This window comes from Rhipicephalus sanguineus, chromosome 6 (assembly GCF_013339695.2).
Source record: "Rhipicephalus sanguineus isolate Rsan-2018 chromosome 6, BIME_Rsan_1.4, whole genome shotgun sequence".
Lineage (NCBI taxonomy): Eukaryota > Metazoa > Arthropoda > Arachnida > Ixodida > Ixodidae > Rhipicephalus > Rhipicephalus sanguineus.
In genome coordinates this window covers 157,647,713-157,659,931 of record NC_051181.1, presented here as the reverse complement: position 1 = coordinate 157,659,931, position 12,219 = coordinate 157,647,713, and the positions used below count along the sequence as shown (strand labels likewise).

General features: G+C 45.6%; 1 protein-coding gene across 2 annotated transcripts in view; it reads left to right on the top strand.

Annotated features, from left to right (window-relative positions):
• The window catches only part of LOC119396860 (arginine/serine-rich protein PNISR), a 32,720-nt gene extending 25,347 nt beyond the window's left edge, over positions 1 to 7,373 (top strand). For both annotated transcript variants that reach the window (XM_037664207.2, XM_037664205.2), the window contains exons 11-12: positions 962 to 1,684; positions 6,943 to 7,373. In XM_037664207.2, the coding sequence (XP_037520135.1) occupies positions 962 to 1,665 (704 nt within the window). In that variant the 3' untranslated portion in view covers positions 1,666 to 1,684; positions 6,943 to 7,373. The remainder of the gene's footprint in view (positions 1 to 961; positions 1,685 to 6,942) is intronic.
• The last annotated feature ends 4,846 nt before the right edge of the window (positions 7,374 to 12,219 follow it).

Below are 12,219 nucleotides of genomic sequence, written 5' to 3'. Positions count from 1 at the left end.
AGGCGGCCCCATTTTGCATTTTTGCTGTTGTCTTGTGAATATATTTGGGCTCTGAGCTGCTTTCTTTCTTGTTCTCGACCGGTGGCCGACGACAGTTCACTGCGGCGTTCAAGAAAACAGTGATCGAGTTCGCGAAGGCATGAAGATATCTGGTTTGAAGAGTGTGAACGATGTGTTAGGATGCTAACGCATGTGAATGCAAGCGGGAGCTGTGAGTCGCAAACAATAGCTGAAAGTTTATCTTTGCAAGGGTGTTTTCGCTGCTCCATTCTCAGTGGATACATTTTCTTTGTTGCTTCCTGCGATGTCGCAACTCAAGTTACAGCGTCACGTATGGTGGCTATGATCAGCGGGCAAATCGAGTGCACCACAGAAGCATTTGCTACTGGCGGACGCTGAAGGATCAAATAACGACACGCAGCGATCAGAAGAAAACTTTGTTTTGGTGCCAGACCGCAGCGTATCTAAAGCTGGAGATGAGGGTTGCAGTTTATCCAGTAGCCGCACTCGCGTCGTGATTGCTACCGGTGACCTCAAAGTGCATACAAATTAAAAATTAAAGCTGTCAAGATGTTTGTGACATTTTACGAACATAATACTTGAGCCCATCTTTTGGCTTTCTGCCACGTGGAACTTGCGTGTAAACACATGTGTGAATAAATGGCATTCTCACTGTGCGCCATTCGAAACTACGTTCGTTTCACGGTAAAGGCACCTTTTGATACTTTGGCCGTTCCACGTACTTTTTTTTTAGATTTTTAGTTGTCGAAGTTGGGGGGTCGACCTACATTCCGGATTTTACGGTAGTATGCAACTAATGATGTTGCAGCAGGTTCTTTGGTTTAACCGCACTGTGGTCTCACCCGATGTTTTTTTTCTTTTTTCACCTTTTATTTTCCTTCTTGCCAGTATAATACAACCTCCATGGAGCATTAAGGAGTTTTTATGGTTGTGTTTGTAGCCGAGAAGAATTCTATGGGCGCCTTAGACACCGACTCTCCTAGAGAGGCCAGCCACGAGGAAGCGGCAGAACCTGATGACAACGAGGAAGAACGAGAGGATCCTGGTGGTACTCCGCAAGCAGACTGGTCGAGCCCTCCACAAGCGGAACTTCCAGATGAAAAGGTCAATGACGAAAGCAGCAGCAGTTCTTCTCCCGAGCACAATTCTTCGGAGACGGACGACCGGCACGACGACGACGCATCATCGAAGAGAGACCGAGAGAAGAGCTCGAGGCGCGAATCGACAAAGTCGTCCTCGGAGAAAACAAGCGTCAGCAAGAAGCGACACGACAGAAGGAGCCGCAGCTCTTCCCATCGAAGAAAAAGCCGAAGTCGTTCGCGAGACAAGAAGGACAAGCGGCGCTCCCGACACCATCGTAGCAGCAGCAGCTCTAGCCACAGCCGAAGCAGTAGCCGGAGACGAACCAAGCGACGAAGTCGGTCGAGGGATAGAAAAGACAGGCGCAGGCGTCGCAGAAGTAGCAGCAGCAGCCACTCCAGAAGCCGAAGTCGAAGCCACGCCCGACGAAGGAGTCGCTCAAGGAGCGCAAAGCGCTCGAGCCGGAGGAAAGATAGGAGCCGGAGCCGAAGTCGGAGGCGGAGACACAGCTCTGAAAGCGCAGGGTCGGGTAAGAGGTCCAGTCGCAAAAACAGAGACCGATGAGACGTGACGTCTGCTACAGGTGCAGTATGCCTTTTCCTTAGTTCTTATTTTAAGTGCCTTTTCACATTGTGCTTTTCTTTAGTTCAGGGGTTCTCAAAAACTTTCTGGCCTTGAGGAACCCCAACAGCTTTTCCAGAGTGCAGTGGAACCGCTCCCTCTTTTCCCCTCACTGTGCTTTTATCATATAGGGAAGGTGGGGAGGGGGAAGTCTGCAATGCTCGCTCACCTACAACGAAGGAAGGGAACATTCCCAGGTTTGCATGCACATAAATACCCAATAAAGTGTACAGGGCGGACGACCGCCGCTGTAGCTCAATTGGTAGAGCATAGGACGCGAAATACAGTGAAATCTCGGTATAACGAACTTCAGGGGACCGCGGAAAAATGTTTGTTATTCTGAAAGGTCGTTATAGTGAAAGCCCAAAAATTTACCATAACAATAGAATTTCAGTAACGCAAACGTCCTACCTTTGCAACGGTACGTCCTTGAACTCGTTTCTCACAACAATGCACACGTGAACGTCAGACAAGGCACGTTTATTTGAAATAGTCCGTGATCATTTTTTGATGGGTGCAGCACAAACTCTGCGTCACGAACGATTCTAGACCGTCCGCATTTTTATCCGCCGCTTCGGTCGCTGTTCCGCTTTTTTCTATGAATATGCGGAGTTTCCTCAAGCAGTCCAACGCATCTGTGGCCGACACGGACTCGTCGCGATCTTCGGGTGCTACCGTGACATCATCGTCCATGTCATCGCTGCAATCCTTTAAGGCCCAACTGCATGCACGCGAGTTTTGAGTGACGGCCGACAGGATTTACTGTCGCGGAGGGCCATCCATCGCCGTCGCTTGTCACAGGGGTGCAATCGCGAAACGATGCTATTTCCGATTCCACACGGCTGGCTGATCGCGCTGATAACGCGAGCGGACCGTCGTTCTGACCACTGGCCAAGCGCGAAAAGCACGAAAGGCATCCCAGGTTTCTGGAAAGCCAGAAAACATCGCTTGTCGCCCGGAAGTGAGCATGACGATATCCAACAACATGGCAGCATCTCTGACCCTTGCTTCGGTTGCAATTTGCTCGTGATGCTTCCAATCGGCGCGTACTTCAAGGAATGCAAGTTATAGACTACCTTCTTTACAGCCCCATCTCACGCGGAGAGCGAGGCAGCGGCCGTATTTTGTCGTTATTTATGATCGACGGTTCGTTTTGATGTTTCGGTGGTAGCTTGCTGCATTGGTGGTAGCTTGCTGCAATGTCAACATCGTCGTCGTGTGAGGTAGCCCTTCTCCCTGCGAAGCAACGATGTGAGGCGCTGCGGCTTTTCTTAAACGTTCTATGACAGCAAGAGGAAACGTTGTCGAGATGCGCCTCGTGGACTAACCCCAACATAACGCAGTTTGCAAAGTGCGACGTAGCGTAGGCAGCGTACGCTTCCAGGTGCCCCATGGGATCACAGCAGATACTACTGCCGCGGTTAAACATAAGATTGCGAAAAAAGGAAGTCCCGAAACGCTTTTATGGCATCTTTATCTCAAACAAGACATTAATAAATTTGGCATGTTGTCATTCATCTACTCTGTAATTCTTTTTCGTAATTTGCCTGCGTGCGCGCAATAGTTTTCAATCGAGCAGCGCGACGGAGCCCGTTTGTCGCAGCCGCCTTCGCTCGTAAGCCGCATGCTATGCATGCAGTTGGGGCTTTACAAAACCTGATGCGTTGTCGCCCTCCGCAACCATTCCGCAACGAAGGGAAAAAAAAAAAAAGTTCTCCGCCGCGTCTTTCTCCTCCCGTGCCATCTCAGGTTTTAGCGGGAGGGCATCCGCTCTTCGCGCTGCGTCGTCTGCTACCTTACAGCTCCGACTGCCATGACCGATACACTGAAATCGAAGAATCCTCACATTTCGGGATATAAGTTCGTAGTACTGAGGTGTTGTTAAGATTACACGGGAATTAAATAATGGTCGTTATTCTGAAATGTTCGTTATTCTGAAGTTCGTAGTAGTGAAATATTTTTACATTGAAACTATGAGCAGTCGGCACGGGATTTCTTAAAAGTTCGTTAATTTAAAATGTTCGTTAATGTGGTGTTCGTTGTAACGAGATTTGACTGTATGAAGGTTGCAGGTTCGGTCCCTGCCGGCGGCAAGTTGTCTTTTGGTCCACTTTACTTTCTTCACAACTATATCACAATTACTACAATGCAACTAACGTCCCCTATACTTTCCTTGGCTTCTTTATCTGCTGGTTTTCATTAAGGCTAACTGTATACATGACTTTACACCTAAGCAAGTACTACCACCGCTGGAATAACGTGTTATCTTAAATGTCAAAGGTCATCCCTTTCTGGTGAGGAACTTGTGATAATGCACGACACACAAACTATTTTCTTTTTTTCCTACGCTACTGCGCATTGCGCCGAACGTATGGCTGCCGCTTTCGACACCGCGTGCTGTAAGCGGTGTCTTCATGCAAATGAAATGTTGTATGAAGAAAGGTTAGTTTATTTCTTGCAAAAAAAAAAAACGCACAAACTTCACATGCCAGCCATTCTTTGGAATGGCTTTCAACATGCAGGCTGCAAGAAAAAGCCTAAATGCTCGTGTAGTTCGCAGCTGGCGCAATGCGGTACCTCTCATGCACATCGAAGCTCCTGTTGCACATTTTTATTGCTGTCAAATGTGACTATTTCGAACTCTGATAAATGGAATTATCCTTTATATCGAACTATTCTCGAGCACGGTGATGCTTTTACGTTCATGAATAAGAAAATCTTTGGCTACATCAATACATCAAACTAAAATAGCCGGAACACTTCGTATAGTATCAATGATCGGGCAACGTGAAACGTCCCAAGTAGGTGGCTTTCCCTCCCACAAAGCGGGCTTTTCCTCACACAAGGAGTCTTTCCTGCATGCATTTGGGAGAGGGAGTGGCGTGGTTTGGAGGGTGCTGCGCAGAGCAAGTAGAAACTAACGCTTGCCATCACATGCTTTCTCCCATGATTCCTCGTCGTCGCGCTTGTCGAACCGTCGTGTGCAGTAGCTGGGGTCGCCGTTCGCTTCTCCGCGTTTCTCCTTTCTTTTTCGTAACGTGATGGCTGCTGTGAAATGGAAGATTCTGCTGTTCTCTGCAAAGCTGGTGATAATGAACACAGTCGAACATGGACAATGGAAATCTGACGTTGCTGCTGAGTAGAGCACTCCCAGAAGCGCACTGAGTACGATATTGCAGAACAAAGCCAACTTTGGGGCCAAAGCGGATTAGGGGCCTCCTATGCCCGACGAGTGCACACAGCTGTGTATGAACATGTTGAGGCGCTGTTTATATCTATATTATATTTTCCCGCGTATGCCCCACCTCTGAATGTAACTCGCAACTCCAACTGCAAACCGTGCAAGTTCCTGTGTATTGCCTGAAGCCGGCTTCCTTGCATTATCGTGAAGCAGTGCAGTGAAACCAACCTGCACATCGAATCTACAGGACATTCTTTAAATCAAATTATGTACGATATATCGAACCAATTCCGCCCTCCATTTTTTTTCTTTGCAAGTTCGATGCATGCAGGTTGGACTGTACAAAGCCAACATAGTAGCATAGTGGCATACCAGCATGTACAGAAACTGCAGCATGTGATCAGCACGCCATGAGCCACAGATAACGTGTCAACATGGCCATTTGTCTGTTACGCAATGCTGTTTAAACCGCCAACATCGTCATGTGTCGGCAACAAGAATACTCGACCAGACAGGCATCGTGTGGCTCTCAGCTTGCATAATTTTCCAATTATATTCGAAAAAAGTTTAAAATAAGACCTTTTGAAGCCAAACAGTGGGCTCCCAGCTTACTGTGCATTGATAATTGGCTCAGATGCTCAGGACAGTGTCGCATAATCGCAATAAGCAAGATTATCGAACACAACCATGTTATTGCAAGGCTTCTGTGAAATGGGCACAACTGCAGAATAGGGAACATCATCTGGTACAGTGAAGTGAGGAACAATTTTGCAGAAAAAAATTTGAAATGGTTCAGAATTGGAGGAAAATTGTGTGGCCACTTCTGTGGTGATTTGTTCTTCAACTAACTTTTCTTTTTGAGTTCCTGTGTTCTTTTAAGCATGGTAGGCATTCAGCATAAGTTGGTGAATTTATCACTTCTCATGGCTTGCACAGCGTGAAGAACTGTCGTAATGTTTCAAAGTCCAGTGGCTTTCTTCATGCTGCTTCGTCATGCAGTAACTATATTGATAATGGAGTATGCTTCTTGTACTGCTACTCATGAGGTAGTTTTCAGAATAATTTGCTCGCCTCACTATACCCTACCTCATGTCTCGCTTCTTTACGTAGAACAGTGCCGACATCTAGAACGTTTACAGTGACAGCTTATGATAATGCCTGAAATGTGTATCTCTATTGCTTTTATTTGACCTGAGCTCGGTGATTGTTTTGTTACCTTGCTGGTGAGTGCAATGCCCAGTACTTGACACTCAGCCACCACCATTTTTAAGTTTAGCATATTTGCGCTAATGAGCACAGCGGCTGATTTGCCTCTGCTTTCTTACTGAAAAAATGCTTATCTGTGTATGGGATGATAAACAATGGAGGGTGGTCTTTTCATTGAATGTTTTACATGTATTTAAAACTGCATACGAGAACATCAACATGTAGCTAGCACAGTATCCAAATTTTTGCTTTTGGTTATGTTTTGCATTTCCAAAATGTGCTGAAGCGCCAGCAGTGCACAGTCATGAGCAATGTGAGAGGGAACATCGAATTGATGTTTAATCAACTATTACTCGTAATGCACCCATATGAATGTGACATTGAATTGCAGGAGATACTTTTCCACTTGAGCACTTCATGCTACAAACACTTTTGCGCTTGCCAACTGCGTTTAGCCGTCATGACCTTTAAAAAGTAATTTCAGTGTTCCCTTTCATATCGCTCACAACTGTTCATGTGAAGCAATTAGGACAACCAAATTTACCAGTGTAGTTCGGTAGCTGTGGTTATCTGCTTTTTTATCAACAGGTCACAGGCTCTATTTCTGGCTGTTGCAATGACCTCATTTCAGTGTGGGCAAGATTCGAAAGTGCTTCTGCACTTAGGTGTAAATACTACACATTGCAATTTCTGGACATTAAGCCCCACAATTTAATTAAACTTAATTATATTGCCACTATGCCAAAAGGTTACAGGTGGTTTCCAGCACTCTGGTAGCTCTCTTTCTCTCCAGCCCTGGAGCTTGAGGGGTGTGCTCTGTGTTCCATTTACAGGTGCAGATGGTTGATGTGCACCACTTCCAGTGGAATGTCATCACACACACTCAAGGGCTCATCATTGTGAGCATGTGGGTCAAGTATGATTTCTTCTTGTGAATAGTAGGGCATTGTGTACAGAAGCTGCAGTGTGCGGTACTGCTGCCTCATTAAAAAAAAATATCCTACTGGTGAATGCTCAGTGAGGAACTCTGTCCACAAACCAACCTCCCGTCCTTCCTTCCTGCACTGTATTTTGTCAAATGTGTAAATAGAATGGGGCTTTGAAAAAGTCTCGCCCATCAATCACTCAGCCAAGTTTACCTCGCACCAGCACCTTCCCTCATTCAATCAGTCCTGCTCTTTCGCGCCTAATAAAGTTGCATTTGTCATACTTGCTTTCTCATGGATTGTGTTCTGCTGCAAATAAAGTGTGCCAATGTTGTTTACTCTGCTTTAGCAGTTGTCTTTTTAAATTTGTGCCAAAAACATCACTTGTCCCGTGAAAAAAAAGGCTTTGTGGTGTGGACTGGTCAAAATCAGCACTTGCATACTCGGAACCTGCAACGACTTGGGCCATTCTTTTTGGGAGCCTCATTTGTGACACTTTAGTGGAAAGAGCAGCATTTTTTTTTGCGTGAGGAAATGCACTGTACGTATTTTAATGTCACATAGATCCTTTGAACACCAAAAGTCATCTTAAGCTCACAAATGTAGGCACTTCACAAGAGAAGCCTCACTTTTTAGGCAGGCCTGGTATTATTAGCAATGTTTCTGTAGTTCTTTTTATCCACATTCCACTAAACCTGATTGGGAGTTCGCTTCCTCTGCACACCTAGGATCAGTAAACAGTGCAGGTCAATGCAGTTCTGCTGCATTGTATTACTTCATGGTCACAGAGTTCTGGCATTGGTTAAAAAAGGGTTGCAAAACATGTGGTCATTGTTTCTTGCCTTCGAATGACATGAAATAGTGGAATTCTGTGAAAAGTTTCTCAACATACTTTCAAGGTTTCTTCCATTTGTGAACATTTTATAAACAATCTAATAGCATCTGATGCTAGAAATTTAAATGCTTTCATTGTATCCATTTGTAAAGATAACACAGAGGGGTTAAAACATTGAAGCTTTAAAATTTGGAATGGACAAGTAGCTATGCCTGCATCCCAATACTGATGTGCATTGGGCTAGCAGCATGTTGCTTGTGTTGGTATAGTGGTAAACGTTGAACAACATTGTTTGTACCACTGTTACAGCTGCACTTGATGTGATGGGTCAAAATTTAAGGAAATACATTCGCCAAAGTTGAAAATTAACACAAACAACAAACAAAAGCAACTGTTTGCAGGCACCACTGTCCACTTTCATTCAATGGAAACATACTGGGAAAGCACATTTTAAAATCGATCACAGATGCGACACCAATAATGTGGTCCTATCATTGGTGATGACCTGCATTTCTTGGTTGAGCACCTTTATCTTCTCCCAGCAAGAGATCCTGTGCTTCCACTTTTTTAACTATGTCTGCTACTGCCAAAATTATGTGTTGTGTGTTGTGTTCAGCAACAACCATGTAGCACACCACAGCAATTTGAACTTGGACACAGGTCATCGGAGATATGCTCGCAAGTCATATGTTGTGCAGTCCCGCTGTTTAGAACTAGTATTATCAAACCACCATTTTCAGAGATAGCCATTTTCCGCATTTCAGACTCTGTACTAAATTTATATGTGTTTGTGTGTGGAATAAGTTTCTGGGGCCGTGCCAAGATAGTGGTCTGGTGGTATGCTAACAGGAAAGCTGTTGGCCTTAAGCTTACCCCCCTTTATGAATGTTTGTGCATGTGTTTGTATGTGCATGTGTATATGTATATACAGAAAGTGTAAAAATTATTTTGGGGGGATGGGTTCAAACCACTCGAACCACCCCTCCTGGCTACACTACTGCATGCAAGTGTCCAGTCCCGATTGAGGAGTTGCAAAGGCATGGCGAAACAACCTACTAGAAAGGTTGAGAGGGGGCGGGGTAATGCCTCCCACAAGTGATTGCTGCAGCGTCATTCCGTGCCACATCCACCAGCGTTTTTCCTACCATCATAAATATGGCTGAAAAAATTTCCACCTTTTTTTTGAAGTCGAAAACTTGTTCCATTTGTTTATTTCTGGTGCCAAAAATTTTCCCGCCTATTTGTGAGTGTTTGTAGCTTTGCGCCGACTGAGCTAAAGGGTATCAACCAACAATTTTTTTCAAAGGACATTTATGTGATGAAGTAATGTTTGTGGCAAGCTAATGAAGTGATGTCACGGTAAATATAATGACATCTTTATGTATATCAATTCGAGTGGTTTAGCACGAGCAAGATTGAATAAAGTTGCAAAATCCGATATTTATTCTGGGAACATGGCGAATTCAAAGAGAACACACAAAAGATGTAACGGTGGCCTGTTCAATATGCAGCAAAAAAAAAAATGCTACTGAAGAAAAGTGCTGAGCGTATAACAGATCGTCGGAAAAAAAATTTCAAGGCTCACTTTTTTTTTTAAAAAGCTCTGTATTCAACATCAAAAACTCGCCTTGATGGTTGAACTAAAAATATGCATAATACCTCATTAGAAAGCTCTACGTTTTAGGTGAACATATGTGAAGTTACAAAAAGGTATCTTTTAAACATGAGAAGTATTTCTTTGAAATTACGTATGCACCAGCTTTTCACTGACACAACGCAAGCAGTGTTGAGCACTCGCAATGGGGGTCTTCAGCTCAAGCCCACTGACCTGGGATGCAGGCAGCAAGCTTGGCACAGTCTTCAAAGCAATCGAAAGGAAAATGGGGTTATTGTCTGCATTTCATTGCCAACAGAGGTACGTTGCAAGCAATGTGGCCAGAGTGTGATTAGTTGCAGTTGAGCAATCCAGCCGTTAGAGATGTATAATTACAGTCACAACATGCTACTTTTCTCAGGGAGTTCTGCAAGCTCGAACCTCTGAAACTATGGGCGTAAACAGATGAAAATTCTCACATGTGTTGATTATTGGCATTACAGTGATGCTACCGAGGACTTCTGATTTGGAGCAATTTTTGGAGCAGCAAAATTTCCGTTTTGGAGCACTTTGGAGCAGCAAAATTTTCATCTTGGAGCAGTTTGGAGCAGATAATTTTGCCTCTGGGAGCACTCCGGAGCAGCGAATTTTACATCCTGGAGTGCACTACAGAAGCATATTGCAATAACATTCAAGCACCGGAATATTACTATGGGGCTCTTATGAAGGCTAGAAATATTTCGATTCATTGCAAATCTCATGGAAAAAATCATCTCAGGAGAACTCCATACTTCACTCGCTAATGAAAAAATAAGGGCTCACGCAGTTGAGCGTTCTAAATTAACCTCTTCTGCGATTATTTTCGACACTAGCAAATAAACAGAATACCAGATGAATAAAATTTCACTTTATGAAATAACACTCTAAATACATCTATGTGGTTATCAGCAGACATTGTAGACAAACGCCGTGATGTACAGCAGTGCCTCAATGCCAAAGAGCCCCACTGTCCCTAATGCATTCCCCTAAGAAAACTCCAAGGCGAAAGCCAGGTTCTTTTTCTTCTTGATCGACGGGTTGATCCTCCCCTTCCTTCTCTGCAAGCTATCTGCACCTCACCTGGTTTTGCGCTAGCTCCATGATCGGCGCACCGATTACGGAAGCAGTGTAAGCGACGGTGTCGTGATGGCGTCATCACGTGACATCACGATATATGACGCCATGATGACGTCACAAGTTTGACGATCTATGACGTGATGATGACGCCATCACATGATTATTTTTTTGCATCAATCGATTGACGCCGCCGATGGTCAATTTTCGTGTTTTGATAAAGCATCTGATGCTTTCGCATTAATATTGCGTATTGACAGAGTGAAATGGGTGAGGTTGCTCGGAGGATTCACGAGGAGACGGACGTGCCGCCCGCGATGCCCCGCTCGCGCGTTCAGGGACGCGCTCGTGCCCCTCGCCGTCGGCGCACCGTGACGGCTGCCTCGACCGCCATGCCGTGCGCCTCTCATCGGCAGGGCCTTCGCCGCCTCGTCACCGACGTGCATCGTGCCTCTGACTGAATCGTGGTCCCGTCCGTGAACTCCTGGTGACCCGGCTCCTCAATCTTTCTTGTCCTCTCTCTCTTCGTCGCCTCTGTCGACCTCCGATCACAACCTTCCCTATTTCTTTCTACTTTTTCTATTATCCCCCCTTACCCCACCCCTATAAGGCACTGCGCCGTGTCGCCGAAAGGCAGACAGAAATTAGGTGCCTTTTTCCTTTTCCTCCCGAACCACCAAGAGTGAAATGGCTCCTCAACTTTTTTTGAATATTTATTGTGATAACAATTATATGGACGCTCTCCGCGGATTTTTGCCGTCGCCATTGCCGTAATTTTCTGTATAAAGACCAAATTAATAATATCACCACGCACATTCAAGCCGCGGGTAAAAGCTCGCGAGCGCTGGCGACGAACGCGGCTGAAGCGGAGATTAAGCTAGCCGGCCGTCTGTCTCCGTCGCACGGACAGCGCATGAGATATCTTCCCGCGTGCGGGCCTGCCGTCGATTGCTCATCAAACAGAGAGGAAACGCCCGCCCGTCTTTCGTAAGGAGCATGAAAGGACGCCAGGGGAGCGGGGGGGGGGGGAGGGTACCGCATCGTTCGAAGGGCGCAGTCGCTTGCGCGCGCGCCATCTCGAGGCATCAGGAGGACGGCTCGTAAACTTGCTGTGCTCTCAACGCTTACTTCGTGTTTAGAGAACTCAGAGCAAGAAACGCTTGGGTTCCTGGGAGCGGCCATATTCCCTTAAACCAGTGTTTTGTTGAGTTACGCGAGATCGAATCCAAAAGAGTTAGCTGCTAGCCTTACTTCGTTTAAACAATAGAATTTGTTGGTATCGCATTCATTGCTTCGCCCTTAAGCGAAACTGAGTTTTTTTACCCGTCAGCTATTGACCCCCGAAAGCGAGGGGCGGACGTGTAACATGGGGTAGCCGCTTCACTGTGGGCCGTCAGCGACGGGCCCGCTACTGATAGTCCGCGTATTTGCGGCTGCGCCGACCAGGATATATGCTTTTATTAATGAGATGACATTTTTAAAAAGCAAGCAAAAAATTCAATTGGAACCCTAGCCGTGAGCTCGAAAGGGCAGGGCCATTAGGGGGTATTTACCGCAGAGTGATTAAACTCGGACGTGCTGGTATAAGCAAGTACGAAAAAGCTCTCTGGATGAAGATCCATGGATAAAGTATATCCGAGGA